Consider the following 17,880-nt stretch of genomic DNA (forward strand, 5'->3'; position numbering starts at 1 on the left):
CTAATTGCTACATTATTGAACTTTACATGCAATTCAACAAACCTTTGTACAATCTTTACAGGTTCTGACTGCAATGGAAAAAGACAAACCGAAGTAAGCAACAAAGGCACAGATTTTCTGCCCCCAGTACCCCTTTTATCTGTCTACTTGGAGCAGCAGAGTTGATTGTATGAAATCTGTCCCTCCCTAGCTAATCCGTAAATATAGGATGAACCTAATCAACTGCAGCCAAAAGACTAATATAAAATATTCTCCCTGCTGCGTGGTCACAAGGAACTTAAAAAAAAAACCTTGATTTCTGAATAAAGTTATAAATTATTTTATACTTTAAACCATAAAACTTCCTTCAAGGTTCAAAAAATATATTACCCTGAATTTTCTTTTAAAGCTTTCAAGTGCATTCAGAATTGCATTTTTTAGTAATATATCTGATATGATTGTACAATTGACTATTATGATTACTTAATAGAATTTATTACAATATTTGTTACCCACTTTTCACCATGCCTCGTAACAAAGTTACCTCATATTGATTATTCCTCTTACCCTTGTAACGCTTGGAAAATTTCTCATATTAATTGTTAAGCCCTGGCTTCCACTTAACATTGCATAGACCAGGGATACCAGCTGATGTCAGTTAGGAAATTACAGCATGTAGTGTGTGTTGTTTCTAAGATGCAAGTTTGCTAGAAAACATGTTTTAAAATGTTTGTAAAAAGAATTTGAAGTTAGAAGCAATTAGGCATTGTGGAAAATAAGTATTGACATTGTAGGATCTAATCTTTGAAAGATTTGTTTTTAAACGTGAAAGATCCTCTGGTTTTGTGTGCATCTTAAAAAGGCTTGGAATTAAATATTATGTGGATGGTATTTTGTGAATCATGCTGTAAGAATGTTGTTACTACTTTGGAATACTTGCTTTAGTTTATCATGTTGTGATCTTAGTTACCAGTGGTTTTAAGTTTTAAAAAAAGATAGTTTTATTTTATGAAGCGTATGGTGCTTAATAAAATTGTCAAAATAATAGGTGGATCTTCAGTTGAATAACCATCTGTGAGTCATTTTCATTGTGTGGAATTTTACTATTTTATCATTTTTCTCAGCTGAAATAAATATGACTGAGTCACACTCACTGGTCCTCTAAAACCTTCATTCCTTGCCTACTGGATCTGTGTAAAAGTTGCATAAACATGCTGTTTGGATTTCTATAGTTACTGGCAATCAGAATAATCAGCCACAGAAGTGCCATATTGCAACAAAGCTTCACGTTATCATTGATCTCCTGCTCATTTTTGTGCAGTGAACTAGTTTTGCCAAGCGCTACCACAGTTAACATTGCAAAAACAGTTAAAGGTGCTTTGCAGGATAAGTGCTGACCAACTCTCAATATCTATACTCGGTGACCACTTCATTAGATACGGGAGTGGAACCTGGTATGCTCTTCTGCTTCTGTAGCCTATCCGCTTCAAGGCTTGACATGTTGAGTATTCAGAGATGTTCTACTGCACCCCACTGTTGTAATGCATTACTGTTGCCCTCCTTTCTGCTGGAACCAGTCTGGCCATTCTCTGCTGACCTCTCTCATTCGCAAGGTGTTTTTGCCCACGGAACTCACTGGATTTTTGTTTGTTTTTCATGCCATTCTCTGTAAACTCCAGAGACTGTTGTGTGTGAAAATCCCAGGAGATCAGTTTCTGAGATACTTAAACTACTCCATCTTGCACCAGCATTCATTCTACGGTCAACGTCACTTGGTCTGAACAACAACTGAACCCCTTGACCATGTCTGCATGAGGTGCTGCCACACAATTGGCCAAGCACAAACTCATATTAACAAGCAGTTGTACCTAATAAAGTGGCACTGATTTACAGTTTGGGTGCATTTTCTTAACTAATTTTTTTTTCATTGGTAATTCTGGAAATGTTGCTTTTAAGTGACTGGATAAGCCTCAATACCAAAGAAAAAATAAAGGACCAGCAGCATGCTAAAACAAACAAAAATACTTGAGATGAAAAGAAACACAATCATTGCCAGAACTAATGGAGATGTATTTTGCATGAATGTGCATGTATTTTGAAATTAGGGCAGAAAATGTTGGAAATATGTGACAACCAGGTAACTAATGGAAGAATCCAATCAAGGTCTTTCAAAAGGCTGGGTAGAGGAAAGTGTAGTCAAGGAAACTTATCTTAGTGCATACTGATCAGTAGGCCATATGCTGAAATAGAAATAGTCTTTAAGGGAGGGAACCCTGGTACAAGATGGAAATTAGCAGCAAAAGTAATTTTTTTTTCTTAGCTTCGACAAGGGCAAGCAGCATTGCTGAAAAAATTATCCTTGTACTAGTGAAAAAGAGGGAGAAGTAGGACCAAGATTGACATTGTTCCAAATTTTGTTCCGGATTATAGTTGATAGCTTGGATCCATAGGTTCTCAAAGCAACTTTTTTTTCTGGGAGGGGGCAAGGTGGAATCAAAGCAGTTGTTCAATGAAACATTAAGTAAAGCAGATGAATAAGTCAGTTTGGGAGTTGGAAAGGGATGACCTCGCTGATTATAAAATATGCAGATTTCTCTAAGGTATATTAGAAAATGGCATTTGCATGAGGTAAGTTTTAAGTGTGTTGAGCTATAATAACTGCAAACTTGTGTTTCAGCATTTACCTTAGTCTTGGATCTTTCAAGTTCTTTCAACAGGCTGAAAATTAAACTTTCAAACTATGCCCACTAGGCCTCCACTTGAATTGACTTGACAGCAACAGCCAACTATAGCATATCATTTGAACATTGAGAAGTTTCCTTCAAATTCAGATGAAGAATGCAAATTACTTTAAAGCACAGACCTGATTTGTGTTCTGTGGAGTGAATAGGATAGTAGGAAATGATTATCCTAGCAAAAAAAAACATATTTAGGAATATTCATTTCAGGACTGAAGAGGGAAGGGGCAGAGGCCCTATAAAGAAGGTGGGGGGAGGGTGGGAAGGAGAAGGCTGGTAGGTTCCAGGTGAAAAACCAGTAAGGGGAAAGATAAAGGGGTGGAGGAGGGGATAGGCAGGAAAGGTGAAGGAATAGGGGAAAGCATAATGGGTAGTAGAAGGAGGTGGAACCATGAGGGAGGGGACAGAGTGAAACTGGGATGGGGGATGGGTGGGGGAGGGAATTACCTGAAGTTGGAGAATTCAATGTTCATACCAAGGGGCTGGAGACTACCTAGATGGTATATGAGGTGTTGCTCCTCCAACCTGCGTTTAGCCTCATCATGGCAGTAGAGGAGACCATGTATGGACATATCCGAATGAGAATGTGAAGCAGAGTTGAAGTGGATGGCAACCGGGAGATCCTGTCTGTTGTGGTAGACAGAGCGGAGGTGCTCGACAAAGCAGTACCCCAATCTGCGTCGGGTTTCACCGATGTAGAGGAGGCCACACTAGGAGCACCGGATGCAATAGACGACCCCAACAGACTCACAGGTGAAGTGTTGCCTCACCTGGAAGGACTGTTTGGGGCCCTAAATGGTGGCAAGAGAGGAGGTGTAGGGACAAGCGTAGCACTTGCGCTTACAGGGATAAGTGCCGGATGGGAGATCAGTGGGGAGGGACGTGTGGACCAGGGAGTCGCAGAGGGAACGATCCCTGCGGAAAACAGAGAGGGGTGGAGAGGGAAAGATGTGCTTAGTGGTGGGGTCCTGTTGAAGGTGGCGGAAGTTGCAGAGGATAATGTGCTGGATCTGGAGGCTGGTGGGGTGGTAGGTGAGGACAAGGGGAACTCTGTCCCTGTTGTGGTGACGAGAGGATGGGATGAGGGCCGAATTGCGGGAAATGGAGGAGATGCGAGTGAAGGCATCATTGATGACAGAAGGGAAACCACGACCCTTAAAGAAAGAGGACATTTGAGATGTCCTGGAACAGAAGTCTCATCCTGGGAGCAGATGTGGCGGAGACGGAGGAACTGGGAATCGGGAATGGCATTTTTGCATGTTGCAGGGTGGGAAGAGGCATAGTTGAGGTAGTTATGAGAGTCAGTGGGCTTATAAAAGATGTCAGTGGACAGTCTGTCTCCAGAGATGGAGACCGAGAGATCGAGAAAGGGGAGAGAAGTGTCTGAGTTGGACCAAGTGAATTTGAGGGCTGGGTGGAAGTTTGAAGTAAAGTCGGTGAAATTGACGAGCTCAGCATGGGTGCAGGAAGCAGCACCAATGTAGTCCCCAATGTAGCGAAGGAAAAGTTGGGGAGCAGTGCCAGTATAGGTTTGGAACACAGACTGTTCCACATAACTAATGGCATAGCTGGAGCCCATGCAAGTGCCCATAGCTACACCTTTGGTCTGAAGAAAGTGGGAAGAACCAAAAGAGAAGTTATTAAGTGTGAGTACCAGTTCCGCCACCCGGAGGAGGGTGGTGGTGGTGGGGAACTGGTGAGGTCTATTGTCCAGAAAGTAGCGGAGGGCTTTGAGGCCGTCTTGATGGGGAATGGAGGTGTATAAGGATTGGACATCCATAGTGAAAATGAAGCATTGGGACTGGGGAACTGGAAGTTATTGAAGAGGTGGAGGGCATGGGATGTATCCCAGATGTAGGTGGGGAGGGACTGAACTATGGGTGACAAAATGGAGTCCAGGTAGGCAGATACAAGTTCAGTGGGGCAGCAGCAAGCAGAAACTATGGGTCTACCGGGACAGTCAGGTTTGTGGATCTCGGGGAGGAGGTAAAACCGGGCAGAGCGGGGTGTGGGAATTATGAATTTAGTGGTTGAGGATGGAAGGTCTCCGGAGTTGATAAGGGCAGTAATGGTGTAGGAGACAATGGTTTGATGTTTTTTGGTGGGGTCCTGTTCCAGGGGTAAGTAAGAGGAGGTGTTAGAGAGCTGCCGTTTGGCTTCAGTGAGTTAGAGGTCCATCCGCCAGACTTATTATAAAACCTTCGATTTCGACCTGATTCAACTGCTTCATTATCATACGTGGCTGTGCGCATGTGTGAATGCAAAAGATCAAATCCTGATTAGTGTGGAGCTAAATCTTCATTCTAGACTTGACCTTTTGTAAAATTTTATCCTCAAATCTTAAAATGTTAACAGATGCAGCAAATTAATGAAATTTGTAGCTTTCAGATGGCAAGTTAAATTTTATTCTACAAAAATTTTACAGCATATTTCTTTTATTACAAATTTGAATGAATGAACATTCCCACATTTCACTAAGCTCAAATTGTAATGACCTATTTTATTAGACAATAAGGCACTTCCAAATAGCTAAATCTCATCCCTTAAGTCAAAGTTGTGTGGTTTTGAATGTCCAGCTGTGAATCAAGGAGTAAAGTACTTCCTAATTCACATACACTCCGTGTTTTGGAACTACTTATAAAGATTTTCCCCCAATGTTGAATACAATGACTCAATTGTTAAGCACATTACCTCTAACTGATTTAGCAAGAAAGCAGCATAAATCAAATATTTACACACAGGATTGTTATTTAGAACAAATGCACAATTCAATTGAATACCTTCAAGGCAAACAACAGGAATTCTGCAGATGCTGGAAATTCAAGCAACATACATCAAAGTTGCTGGTAAACGCAGCAGGCCAAGCAGCATCTATAGGAAGAGGTGCAGTCGACGTTTCAGGCCGAGACTTCTCGTTTCTCGTTTCAGGTTTCTCGGCCTGAAACGTCGACTGCACCTCTTCCTATAGATGCTGCTTGGCCTGCTACGTTCACCAGCAACTTTGATGTATCTTGCTTGAATACCTTCAAGGGCAAGGTTCTACTTGGTTTATACGTTGCAAGGGCTTTAAGTGGTAATGATGAGCCATATCTCAGCAAATGGTGGAAATATCGAACAGCGTTGCTTCAAGACTTGAAGACAAGATGTTCAACTGTACGATTTTGAGACAGTTTTATCTCTTGGCACAGATGGAGGTTGTTCAGACTAATGTATACACTGACTCCTCGTGGAATAATCCCAAACATCCCATTACACTTGTTCTTTCCAAAAGTAACGCAAGACTCTCAACCACTTACCTAATTCTTCTGTGAATTTCAAAATAAATCTATATAATCCCATATTGCTTACATTTTAAATATTTAATTTATACTGTAAAACTTTCACCACATCCACATGTTCCTTTAATATTTGGGTTATTAAAAACAAATTCACTAGAGAGTTTAGATTCAATAAAATCCATTTCAGTTCCAAGCAGGGTTAACTGTGCTTTCTGGTCGATGAACACACGTACACCTGTGAAGTGAACAAAAGTTTATGAATAGACTGGATGACACTGAGGAACAAACTATATTCAATGCTCTCCATTGATAAAACAGATAAAACAGTCACAATTTCACTGCAATTGCATGATGGATTTAAAACAGTGTTCAACAAAAGCAATTCTTAAAGACAGAGACAGAATTCCCAGTTTTTCTGGTACAACCATCAAACCCAACCCAGATGTTAAGTGTTCATAGTTAGCAGGCCAACAATATGAGACAATGAGGTCTTAAAGCTAACATACAGTATTATGTAAGACTACACTTCTAGCAAATTGAGGATTTTCAGTTAAGATCAAGATAAAGCATGGTATTTTACTCCACTGCAAACTACAGATTATTGACGCTCCATACCATCTTGATTAACTTCTTCATCAAACTTTCCTTTCTCCGTTGCATACTCTATGACATAGGACAGGCCACTGCAACCACGTGTGCGGACTCCTACCTTCAAACCAACCTGAAATACAGAAAAAATAATGGCTTGAAACAATAAATACTCACAGAACATCAAACAAAATGAAATTGGAGACTACCACAGCTTCAGGCGTAGATTAGATCACAGTTTTTATGTAGGAATAGGTCTGAAAAGCGAATGTAATCCCAAAAGTTATGAATAAAGTACAGCATTTCCCCCAATTTAAAAATGTTATCCTACTTCTTCAAATTCACCATCATAGTGGCAGTTTGACTTTTTCAATGCCATACCCAACTATTCGTCTTCCCATTTGACCTCATGCCAACACATTCCATAAGACCATAGGATATAGGAGCAGAATTAGGCCATTTGGCCCATCGAGTCTGCTATGACATTTCATCATGGCTGATCCAATTTTCCTCTCAGTCCCAATGTCCTGCCTTCTCCTCATATCCCTTCATGCCCTGACCAATCAAGAATCTATCAACCTCTGTCTTAGGTATACATAAAGACTTGGCCTCAACAGTTGCCCATGGCAAAGAATTCCTCAGATTCACCAGTCTATGGCTAAAGGAATTCCTCATCTCCATTCTAAAAGGATGCCCCTCTATTCTGAGGCTGTGTCCTCTGGTCTTAGGCTGTCCCACCACACAAATCATTCTCTCCACAACCACTCTATTAAGGCCTTTCATCGTTTGATAAGTTTCAACTAGGTCACCCTTCTACTGAATTCTAGTGAATACAGGCCCAGAGCCAAATGCTCTTTACATGACAAGCCATCAATCCTAGAATCATTTTCATGAACTTCCTTTGAAACCTCTCCAGTTTCAGTACATCCTTTCTAAGATAAGGAGCCCAAAACTACTCATGATAATCCAAGAGTGAGGCCTCACCAGTGCTTTATAAAGTTTCAACATTACATCCTTGCTTTTATATTCTTGTCCTCTTGAAATGAATGTTAACATTGCATTTGTCTTCCTCACCACAGATTCAACCTGCAAATTAACCTTTAGGGAATCCTACATAAGGACTCCCAAGTCCCTTTGCATCTCAGTTTTTTGTATTTTCTCTCCATTTAGAAAATAGTCTACTCTTTCATTTCTTCTACCAAAGTGCATGACCATACACTTCCCGACACTGTATTCCATCTGCCATTTCTTTGCCCATTCTCCCAATCTAAGTCCTTCTGTAGCCTCCCTACTTCCTCAAAACTACCTGCCCCTCCACCTGTCTTCATATGGTCTGCAAAATTTGCAAAGTCATCAATTCCATCATCCAAATCATTGACATATAATGTAAAAATAATCAGTCCCAATGCACACCCTTGTAGAACACCACTGGCCAACAAGAAAAGGCTCCCTTCATTCCCACTCTTTTCCTCCTGCCAGTCAGCCAGTGCTTCGTCCATGCTAGAATCTTTCCTGCAATACCATGGGCTCGTAGCTTGTTAAGCAGCCTCACGCATAGCACCTTGCCAAAGGCCCTCTGAAAACCCAAGTACACATCATCAACTGATTCTCCTTTGTTACTTCTTCAAAGAATTCCAACAGATTTGTCAGGCAAGATTTTACCTTGAGGAAACCATGCTGACAATGGCCTATTTTAACATGTGCCTCCAAGTACCCCGAGACCTCGTCCTTAATAATCGACTCAAACATCTTCCCAACCACTGAGGAAATTAGTAATTTAGTCAAACATTTTTGGGACAAAAGTTCACTAATACTCCTCAATAAAAACACATTTTTTGAGCCATTGAAAAAAAAATTAAGCTTATTGACAGATATCCTAGAAGGCAATTAAAAATGTAAACAGTCTGATTAAATAATAGCATTTTACAAAATTGACCTCAAATTATTAAAAATTATGTTTTAAGTTTACATAGGCTATTATAAATTTGAAAGAAAAATTTGCTGTTCTGGTATCCCTATTGTATGCCTTTTAAAGCATTTAAAAATGCTTTGCTACCAATTAATACATTTTGGAGTGCCATTACTGTTAAACTCCATAGCCATTTTGTTTTGGTTTAAGTGCAGCAAGCTCACACAAATAGCAATATGACAAACTCTTTTTGGTAAATATATTGAAAAGTAAATATTAGTCAGAAAGAATAATTCTGCCTTTTCTAAAAAATAATGCCACAGGATCTTTTAATCTACCTGTAAAGTAAAATGGAGCTCACGTTAACATCTAAAAAACAATGGAGTGCCTTCTGGAGTGACGATAGTTTGCACGTTCAAGTCTCTAGATGTGTAATTTGCATCCACAACCTTCTTATCTATTTTTTAGCCTTTTTAAAAAAATGTCTTGACATTGGATGTGCACAAAGTTCCTAGATTTCCCACTTTTCTTTTTACAGAAACAGTTGTGTTAATTCTGTAGTTCAAACATGTACAACATACTTAAGTAAATAAGCTTGTTAATCTTTTATGTAATAGAGTTCTTCCATTCTCACCAAGTGATAAAGGGTGTGAGTTCTTATCAAGCACTGACAGCAATATAAACATGCAGCCAGTAATCACTACCAGCTGGCAAAAGAAAAATGACTTTTCATTTTACAATCAATTCGCTATTAATGGGATATGTAACAAGGCTTCAACACATTGAGATTCCTACTAATACACAAAAACAGAGGTAGATTTTTGATATTGCCTTTTCAAGTAATAATTATGTACATATGTTAATCATATATTACTTTGAAATTCATTTTCTTGCAGTCATTTACAGAAAAATGAAGAAATACAACAGAATTTACAAAAAACTATACATAAGCAAAGACTGACAAACAACAAATGTGCAAAAAAACAATACTGGAGTCCTCGAAAGTGAAATTGTAGTTTGTGGAATCTTCTTGTGGAAGTGAAGTCTTACATACTGGTTCAGGAGCCTGATGGTTGTAGGGTAATAACTGTTCCTGAACCTGATGATGTGCGACCCAAGGCTCCTGTACCTCTTACCCAATGGTAGTAGCAAGAAGAGAGCATGGCCTGGATGGCGTGGCAGCACACCATGTGAACATGTTCAATAGCGCAAGATCTTTGTCTGTGATAGCTGTATCCACCACTTTCTGTATCCTAACTGCAACCAGTTAGGATACTTTCCTCTGTGCATCTATTAAAAGTTGGTCATAGATTTTGGTAACATGTCGGATCTACGCAAACTTCTAAGAAAACAAAGGCACTGTCGTGACTTTTTTGTATTGGCACTTACATGCCGTTCCCAGGACAGATCCTCCAATATGATAACACCAAGGAACTAAAAACTACTGACCCTCTCCACCTCAGATCCCCCAAGGACTGGCTCATAGACCTCCAGCTTCTTCCTCAAAGTTCAAAGTAAGATTTATTATCAGAGTACTTACATGTCACCACATACAACCCTGAGATTCTTTTTCTGCAGGCATACTTAGCAAGTCTATAGAACAGTAACTGTAAACAGGATCAATTTTGTGCAAATGCAGATATAAATAACGAGTGTGAAATAAAAATATAAAAGAGTTCTTAAATGGGTTTGTTCAAGAGCCTGATGGCTGAGGGGTCGTCCTGTGGTAATCAACTCTTTGCTTTGACGACATTGAGTAGGTGGTTGTTGTTATGGCATCATTCATCCAGATTTTCAATCTCTCGCCTATATGCTGATTCATCACCAGCCAACAACAGTGGAGTCATCAGCAAACAAATACGGCAATGGAGCTGCGCTTAGCCACACAATCACCGGTATAAAGTGAGTAAAGCAGCAGGCTAAGCACAAAACCTTATTATGAGTGAATTACTCAGGCCAACAGTAATTTTATATATTGTATGATCAAAAGAAATAATCTGAATGGAGAATTCCCAGAGTCAAAGAGACACACAACTGAACCCAATTACTGTGCTTAAGTAAAGATAAAAAAAAGAACTATGTACCACAAAAGTTGGCAAAAGTAATTTAGGACATAGGTTTTAAAAGCAACTTCTTTAGACCAGGTGGAAAATATCGGTTTCAACACAGTCTTTGATAACATGGGCTTGGTAAATCTGAGATTCATTATTGTAACAGAGGAGGTTCTTCCATAGCTGTACAGTTGAGATTCGCGAGTGCCACCTCTCAAGAAATACCGCCAGACCTTTACAATCTCACCCACACATACACAAGATCCACTCTTCCAAAGGAATTTACAGTTCATGTTCATCATTCACAGTATGAGTAACAAGCCAGTGCTATTTGGGGCATAAAATCTTTCATTAACTATACTTTTACTTACGCATTCTGGTCTCTCTTGTAGAAGACTTCTAATTCTGTTGACAGCAGATGAGGTCTGTGATTGAAAAATAAATGTAGAGTCAAATGCTAGAAGACTGAACAAGTGAAGAATAGACTTCAAAACTAGTAAAGATGAATTTAAAGGCAGATTTAAAACTAGTTTTTTTAAAATTCTGTTTTTGCCATCCAGATAGCAGCAGCAAGGTCAATACTTATACTTATCCCAATCTGTCCACATGGTGGTGATGAGCCGCCTTCTTGGATCATTGCAATCCTTCCAGTAAAGCTATTCTCACAATGCTCTTGGAATGGGAATTCCAGGATTTAACCCCATGGTGATGAAGAACCAAGCATACTTGAAAAGGTACCTGCAGAAAGCGGTACTCTTGATGCTCTTGTCTAAGTGGTAGAGGTTGAAAGTTTGGGAAGTACTGTCAGAGCAGTTTAGGCAAGTAACTGCAGTGTATTTTGAAGACAATACATACAGCTGCCACAGTGCACTGGTGAGGTAGAGGATGAATATTTTTAAAGTAGTGGTAGTTGTGGTATCAGTTAAGCAGGCTGTTTGTCTGTGATGGTGTCAAATTTCTTGAGAACTGTTGGAACTGTACTTTTCTAGACATGGGGAAGGTTTCCATCAAACTTGTCTCCTGATACCTACAGTGTTTTCAGCATCAATAAGACATGAGTCACTCAGCACAGAACACCAAGTCTCTGATCTGCTTTGGTAGCTACCATATGTATATGGCTGATCTAGCTGAGTTTACTCACCAGTGGTGACTCCAGGATGTTGGTGGCATGGGATTTGTTGATTGCAATACCATTGAATATCAAGGACAGATTATTTGACTTTTGTTGGGGATGGACACCAGCAATTTTGTGAGATGCATGGAGTGCTTCACTTCCTCAGGAGCTACATAATTTGAATTCAATTTGCAATCCATTTCTGATCTTATCCTGGAATGAAGATCACTGATAAAGCTACTGAAGATGGTTAAGCTTAAGGCATTGCTGAAGAATTCCTACAAGGATGTCCTAGGGCTGGGAGACTGACCTCCAATTACAACAACTATCTTCCTTTGAACAAAGTATGAGACCAACCCTTGATGTCAACTAAATTTTACAAGTGTCTCTTAATGCTATAATGGTCACAGATCAGGTGCATTTAATTTTATCTTGCCTCTGAAATTTAATTTCTGGAATTAAGTGGTCTGACAAAACCTAACCTGATCATCTGTGTTCAGTTTATTGGCAAATACATGCTGCCTGACAACACCGAATGATACTTGAAAGCAAACTGATGAGGCGTTAATTAGGTTGAATTTGTCCCGAGTTTTGCTTACAAGACATATCACATCATCAGACAGATGTCAGTGTTGTAGGCCTGGACCCACAGCCTTGATGTAACAACCTTGATGTGACAGCACAGAAGCAGGCCCTTAGCCCATATAGTCCATGCTGAACCATTTAAATTGTCTAGTCTCACTGACCTGCACCTGGCCCTTAGCCCTCCATTGCCCTCCCATCCATGTACCTATCCAAACTGAACTTAAATCAAAATTGTATCCACTACTTGAGCTGGCAGCTCATTACACACTCTCATGACCCTCAGAGTTAAGAAGTTTCTCCTCATGTTCCCCTTAAACTTCTCACCTTTCACCTTTAACCCATGACTACTAGTTGTAGTTTCAACCAACCTCAGTGGAAAAAGCCTGCTTGCATTTACCCTATCTATACCCCTCATAATTCTGTATACCTCCTTCAAATCTCCCCTCAATCTTATACGTTCTAACCTTATAAAGTTCTAACCTATTCAGTCTTTCCTTATAACTCAGGTCCTCCAGTCCTGGCAACGTCCTTGTAATTTTTTTCTGTACTCTTTCAATCTTATTTACATCTTTCCAGTAGGTAGGTAACCAAAACTGCACACAATACTCCAAATTACACCTTACTTGTATAAGCCTTATACAACTTCAACAAACATCCCAACTCCTGTACTCAATAGGAAGGCCAAAGTGCCAAAATCTTTCTTTCCTACTCTATCTACCTGTAATGCCACTTTCAATTAATTATGGACCTTATTCCCATATCCCTTTGTTCTACCACACTCCTCAGAACCTTACTGTTCATTATGTATGACCTACCCTGGTTGGTCCTCCTAACGTGCAACACTTTACACTTCTGCCATTTTCCAGCCCATGTTTCCAACGGACCCAGATCCCGCTGCAAGCACTGATAGTCTTCCTCACTATCCACTACACCCCCAATCTTGGTGTCATACACAAATTTGCTGATCCTGTTAACCACATGATCATCCAGATCATTGATATAGATGACAGCAACCAACCCAGCATCAATCCCTGCAGCACTCCACTAGTCACAGCCTCCAATAAGAGAGGAAACCATCTACTACCACTGTCTGATTTCTCCAGCAAAGCCAATGTCTAATCCAATTAACTATCTCATCTTGAACGCCAAGTGACTGAACCTTCTTGACCAACCTCTCATGTGGGAACTTGACAAATGTCTTGCTAAAGTCCATGTAGACAACATCCACTGCCTTGCCTTCATCAACTTTCCTGGTAAATTCCTCAAAAAACTCTAAATTAGATTGGGTAGACATGACCTAACACATACAAAGCCACGGTGACTATACCTAATCAGTCCATGTCTACCCAAATATTCATATATCCAGTCCCTTAGAACCTTCCAATAACTTTCCCACTACTGACATCAGGCTCAGTGGCCTATAATTTCCTGGTTTATTCTTAGAGACTTTCCTAAACAGCAGAACAACATTAGGTATCCTCCAATCCTCTAGTACCTCACTTGTCGCTTAGGATGATTTAAATACCTCTACCAGGGCTCCAGCAATTTCTGCACTAGCATCCCACAGGGTCCGAGAAATTTGTCCATATCCACCCTAATTTGCCTCAAGATAGAAAACACCTGCTCCTCTATAATCTGTCTTGGGTCCATCATCTTGCTGCTGCCTTCCCTCACTTCTATAGATTCTGTGTCCATCTTCTGAGTAAATACAGACACAAAAAAAAATCCATTTATGATCTCCCCCCATCTCTTTTGGCTCCATGCAAAGATTATTTTTCTGATCTTCCAGAGGACCAGTTTTGTTTCTTGAAATCCTTTTGCTCTTAACATATCTGTAAGCCCTAAGGATTCTCCTTCACCTTGTCTACTAGAGCAATCCCATGCCTTCAGTTAGTTCTCCTGATTTCTTTCTGAAGTGTTCTTTTGCATTTCTTATACTCAAGTACCTCATTTGTTCCTGCCTTCCTATACCTGCTATGCACCTTTTTTCTTCTTAACCAGGTCCTCAATATCTATCAAAAACCAAGGTTCCCTAAAGCCGTTATTCTTGCCTGCCTTTTATTCTGAGCTTTGTACTCTCAAAATTTCACTTTTGAAGGCCTCCCACTGACCAAGTACACCTTTGCCGGAAAACAACCTGTCCCAATCCAAACTTGCCAGATCCTTTCCGATACCATCAAAATTGGCCTTTCTCCAATTTAGAATTCAACCCAAGCATCACACCTATCCTTTTCCATAATTACCTTGAAACTAATGGCATTGTTTCTCAATATCATAAGAAAAGCAGAATTGATTGAAGACCGTCTCTGATGGTGGAGATCTAAAGATAGTGGACTGACTACTCAAGACACATTAAATGTTTCTGTTCTGCACATTTAATCTAAGATTTTGAATTTAACAGCATAAATGTAAATCTTATATATCATAAGCCTTCCAAATACTGTTTCATGGGCCCAGGGTATGAAAATGGGATGGTTAATGCATACCTAGAAAAAAATTGGATTGTCACAATGGGAAAGAAAAGTAAAAAGGTAAAACTATCGTGAACACAGAATATTGTAGAGCTGAGTATTTATTATTCCTACCAGGCACAAGCGATTGTATGAATCAGAGCTGCTACTGATCAGAAGCAGGTAAAAACAAAGCATCAATTGCTTTTTCTAGATAAGATTAAAAATTCCACAGCAATATTCTTCTGTAGAAGAATTGACATTAATTATTACTGCAATGTGGCTATTCTATTTATACATACACAAGAACAGAGTACCTTTCGAAAAGCAATTATATGAATTGCTCTTGGAAATGAGTTGTTTAAGACAGTAATACTTAATGGTCTAAGCAGCTTTCACCACCAGCAGATGTCAATTGTTGATGGAGTTTATATAATATTATATCACATAATTATTAGGCGGTAAGAATGCTTTTGGATACCTTGATTCAAAGACGGAATAATTTCCACAGTTAACCATTTCCTTCACTACAATTACATCTATTAAAGCCCAAAGTTCAATCAGAAGTCCTGAAGTCATAGTCCAATAGCCAAAGCCTGGAGGGCTGGTGACCCAGAGGCCTGTCCTGGATTTGAAGGACAGTTCACGTATGTGGATGGGAGGAACAGTGCAAGAGAGAAAAGGAGCTTGTTTTGTTGTTATCGTTTTGTTGCTTGTTGTGGTCTGTGTTGTTCTGCCAAGCATTGTGGACATGTTATGTTGGTGTCAAAATGTGTGGCGACAATTGTGGGATGCCCTCAGTACATCCTTGGGTGTATTGGTTGTTGATGCAAACGACTCGTTTCACTGTATATTTCAATGTATATCTGATCAATACATCTGAATCTGCATCTATTAATGTTTGCACTATTCCCTTTGCCCCAAGCTTCTGTGGAAAGCACAAATGCAATGTATTTGTACTAAGCTATTAAGTTAAAATGCATTTGAATCTGCGGATATTTAAAAATTCTTGGGGAATTTAAAAAAAGCAAAGAATTTGTCATCATCAATCTTTCATCTTAGGAGGCTCCTCAAGGTTAAAGATAATTTCCTTCTCCTCCAGTTTTGTGGGTTCCAAGATGCTTAATGAAGCACAAAAAAAGGCAAAATAAGGGGTCTACAGATAGTCACTGATGGGGCAAGAGGTTACTACTTGATGGTTAATACTGAAGGTGATGCATTCCTTCTTCAATTCTCATTAGATTTTTATGTGCTACTGTAAAGATCGGGTTCTCCATGCCATTCAGAATGTTCCTTCTCCATTTTGAGTAGTAATGAACTAGCAGACCAATGAGGATGTTAAACTATTTTCCTTCCCTAAATACTCCCACCCTCCAATTGCTGGGAGAATCTGAGAATATATTTTAATCATCTTCTCTCTCTTCCAAGTAAGTCCTTGCTGTATCAGGGCTGAGTGTTTACCTACTTGTACAAATTTCTGTTCATGTGTAGATTGGTAGTTGTCTGTCATGTCCGACACTGACAGGAAACCTATGTGGGGTGTATGGGGTGTCCAGGGAGGGTAGCATCTCTGACGAAGGGGCTCATTGTTTCCATTCTGGGACAGTTGGTTTCCGCCTCTCTCCCCGCAGACACTCTGTTCTCACCTGTAGCTCCAAGTAGCTGTTAGCATGCGACAGTGGCCACACCCTGTCCCCTTTGACAGGCAAGCTAAACCAGGTGAGGGTAGCCGGACAGCCAGGTGAGATAGGGACATGCCCATCCTAGCATGCAAAGACAGCTCCAGAGGACTGGGCAGATGAGATCAATAGTAACATCCAAAGGCCAGGAAGGCAGCTCTGCAATGTTTTGTTGAGAGAGAAGGCATGACAAGGTACAAAAATCATGGTCAACCAAGGAAGACCCCAGTTGTGACAACAACTCATACCACTGGACCCAGAATTCCAAGGTCGAGAGACTGGAACCGCCCCAGTGAAACAACTTCTCTGTGTATTAATTACACGTTGGTAGAGACCACTTCTCAAAATCTTGGAGGGGGGGGGGGGGAGTCTTCGCTGGTCTTACTATGCAGCATTTTTTAAAACAAGGTAAACAGGCCAAAACTGCATACAATTCTCCAGGTCCACCATGGCAATAAAATTCATTCAACTGCATTAAGATATTTACCCATAACTTCTCAAATACCATTACAAATACAGTATTTGATCATTGCACTTTTGTATTTTGGCCTCTTGAAATGGATTTTCCAGAAAATTCTAGAAAATAGACCTGACCTACTAGAGTGTCATTGAGAAATAAGAGAAACCGACTCAATACAAGCATGAGCAAAGGCACCTCGTTTTCTGCACTACAGACGTCTAGACTCAACATTGAACTCTACTACTTCAAGTAACCTGATTTCTGGATCTGCAACAGTCATCCATTTGTGAAGTCAGGTTAGGCTGTTTTTCTCTTCCTCTCCGGGAGTAGAGGACCTGCACGGCCCAACCTGATGACTTTGTCCTTCAGCTCTGCATACTGTTAACTCCCATATTCTTTTGTCTGTCTTTATATTCTCACTCTCTAACTGCTCGCAGACTCGCTGACCACTTTACCTCGTTTACAGTTTACCCCATAGTCAGCCCAGCTTTTTCTTATCAAAGACGCAGTCCAGGCGTCCTTGCAGCTTATTATTGTCATGTGCACCGAGATACAATGAAAAGTTTTGATGCATGCCATCCAAAAGGGTCATTTCTTCTCTTGCCTTCTGTAGTTCTGAGAAGGCTTTCCCATCTGAAAAACTGACCCCGTTTCTCTTACCGCAATACATAACCTGCTGAAGTCCAGCGTCCCAACCTACTAGTTTCTATTACCGATGTAATCAATATGCCGCGATGATTTTCGTGTGCCAAACTGTACTGTTTAGTTTAAGTTAATTCAAATAATTAACGCAATCTTACTAGCACCAGGGCTGCTTTGGTCGGTAGTCTGAGTCTCCGAGAGGTCACCGCTTTCACACTTGCCCTTACAGCCATGTTGTTTCTGCGACAGAATCAACGCCGCGGCTTTTCATTGGTGGACGTCGAGCCAATCGCAGGCCGTCTTGTTTGGTCCTGACAACCGGGCCGCGGAGGTGAGCACTGTTTCTTTCAGTGGGGCGATCCATTGTTGGCATTCACCTTGTTGTCACCTCGTACACCGATAATGAC

General features: G+C 40.3%; 2 protein-coding genes across 2 annotated transcripts in view; one reads left to right on the plus strand and one right to left on the minus strand.

The window, feature by feature from the left end:
* Positions 1-1,160, plus strand: part of r3hdm4 (R3H domain containing 4) — a 34,431-nt gene extending 33,271 nt beyond the window's left edge. Inside the window, exon 8 of the mRNA XM_063032670.1 lies at positions 62-1,160. Coding sequence (XP_062888740.1) covers positions 62-165 — 104 coding nt within the window. The 3' untranslated portion in view covers positions 166-1,160. The remainder of the gene's footprint in view (positions 1-61) is intronic.
* A 4,550-nt stretch (positions 1,161-5,710) lies between these two features.
* isca1 (iron-sulfur cluster assembly 1) lies at positions 5,711-17,788 on the minus strand. Its single transcript, XM_063032671.1, has 4 exons — positions 17,632-17,788; positions 10,915-10,968; positions 6,611-6,716; positions 5,711-6,230 (listed from the first exon to the last, which is right to left on the minus strand). Exons 1-4 carry the CDS (start codon positions 17,704-17,706, stop codon positions 6,082-6,084), a joined length of 384 nt encoding a protein of 127 aa, XP_062888741.1. The 5' UTR covers positions 17,707-17,788; the 3' UTR covers positions 5,711-6,081.
* Between the last annotated feature and the right edge of the window lie 92 nt (positions 17,789-17,880).

The sequence above is a fragment of the Mobula hypostoma genome, chromosome 24 (assembly GCF_963921235.1).
Source record: "Mobula hypostoma chromosome 24, sMobHyp1.1, whole genome shotgun sequence".
Classification (NCBI taxonomy): domain Eukaryota; kingdom Metazoa; phylum Chordata; class Chondrichthyes; order Myliobatiformes; family Myliobatidae; genus Mobula; species Mobula hypostoma.

What these genes read in the sequence shown, in the direction of transcription:
- isca1 (XM_063032671.1), bottom strand. Translation starts at nt 17,706, where the DNA reads ATGGCTGTAAGGGCAAGTGTGAAAGCGGTGACCTCTCGGAGACTCAGA. An exon ending in CCAAAGCAGCCCTGGTGCTA is followed by an intron (nt 10,969 to 17,631) that starts GTAAGATTGCGT and finishes TTTCAATCACAG; the next exon opens with ACCTCATCTGCTGTCAACAG. An exon ending in TGAAGAAGTTAATCAAGATG is followed by an intron (nt 6,231 to 6,610) that starts GTATGGAGCGTC and finishes TTCACTTCACAG; the next exon opens with GTGTACGTGTGTTCATCGAC.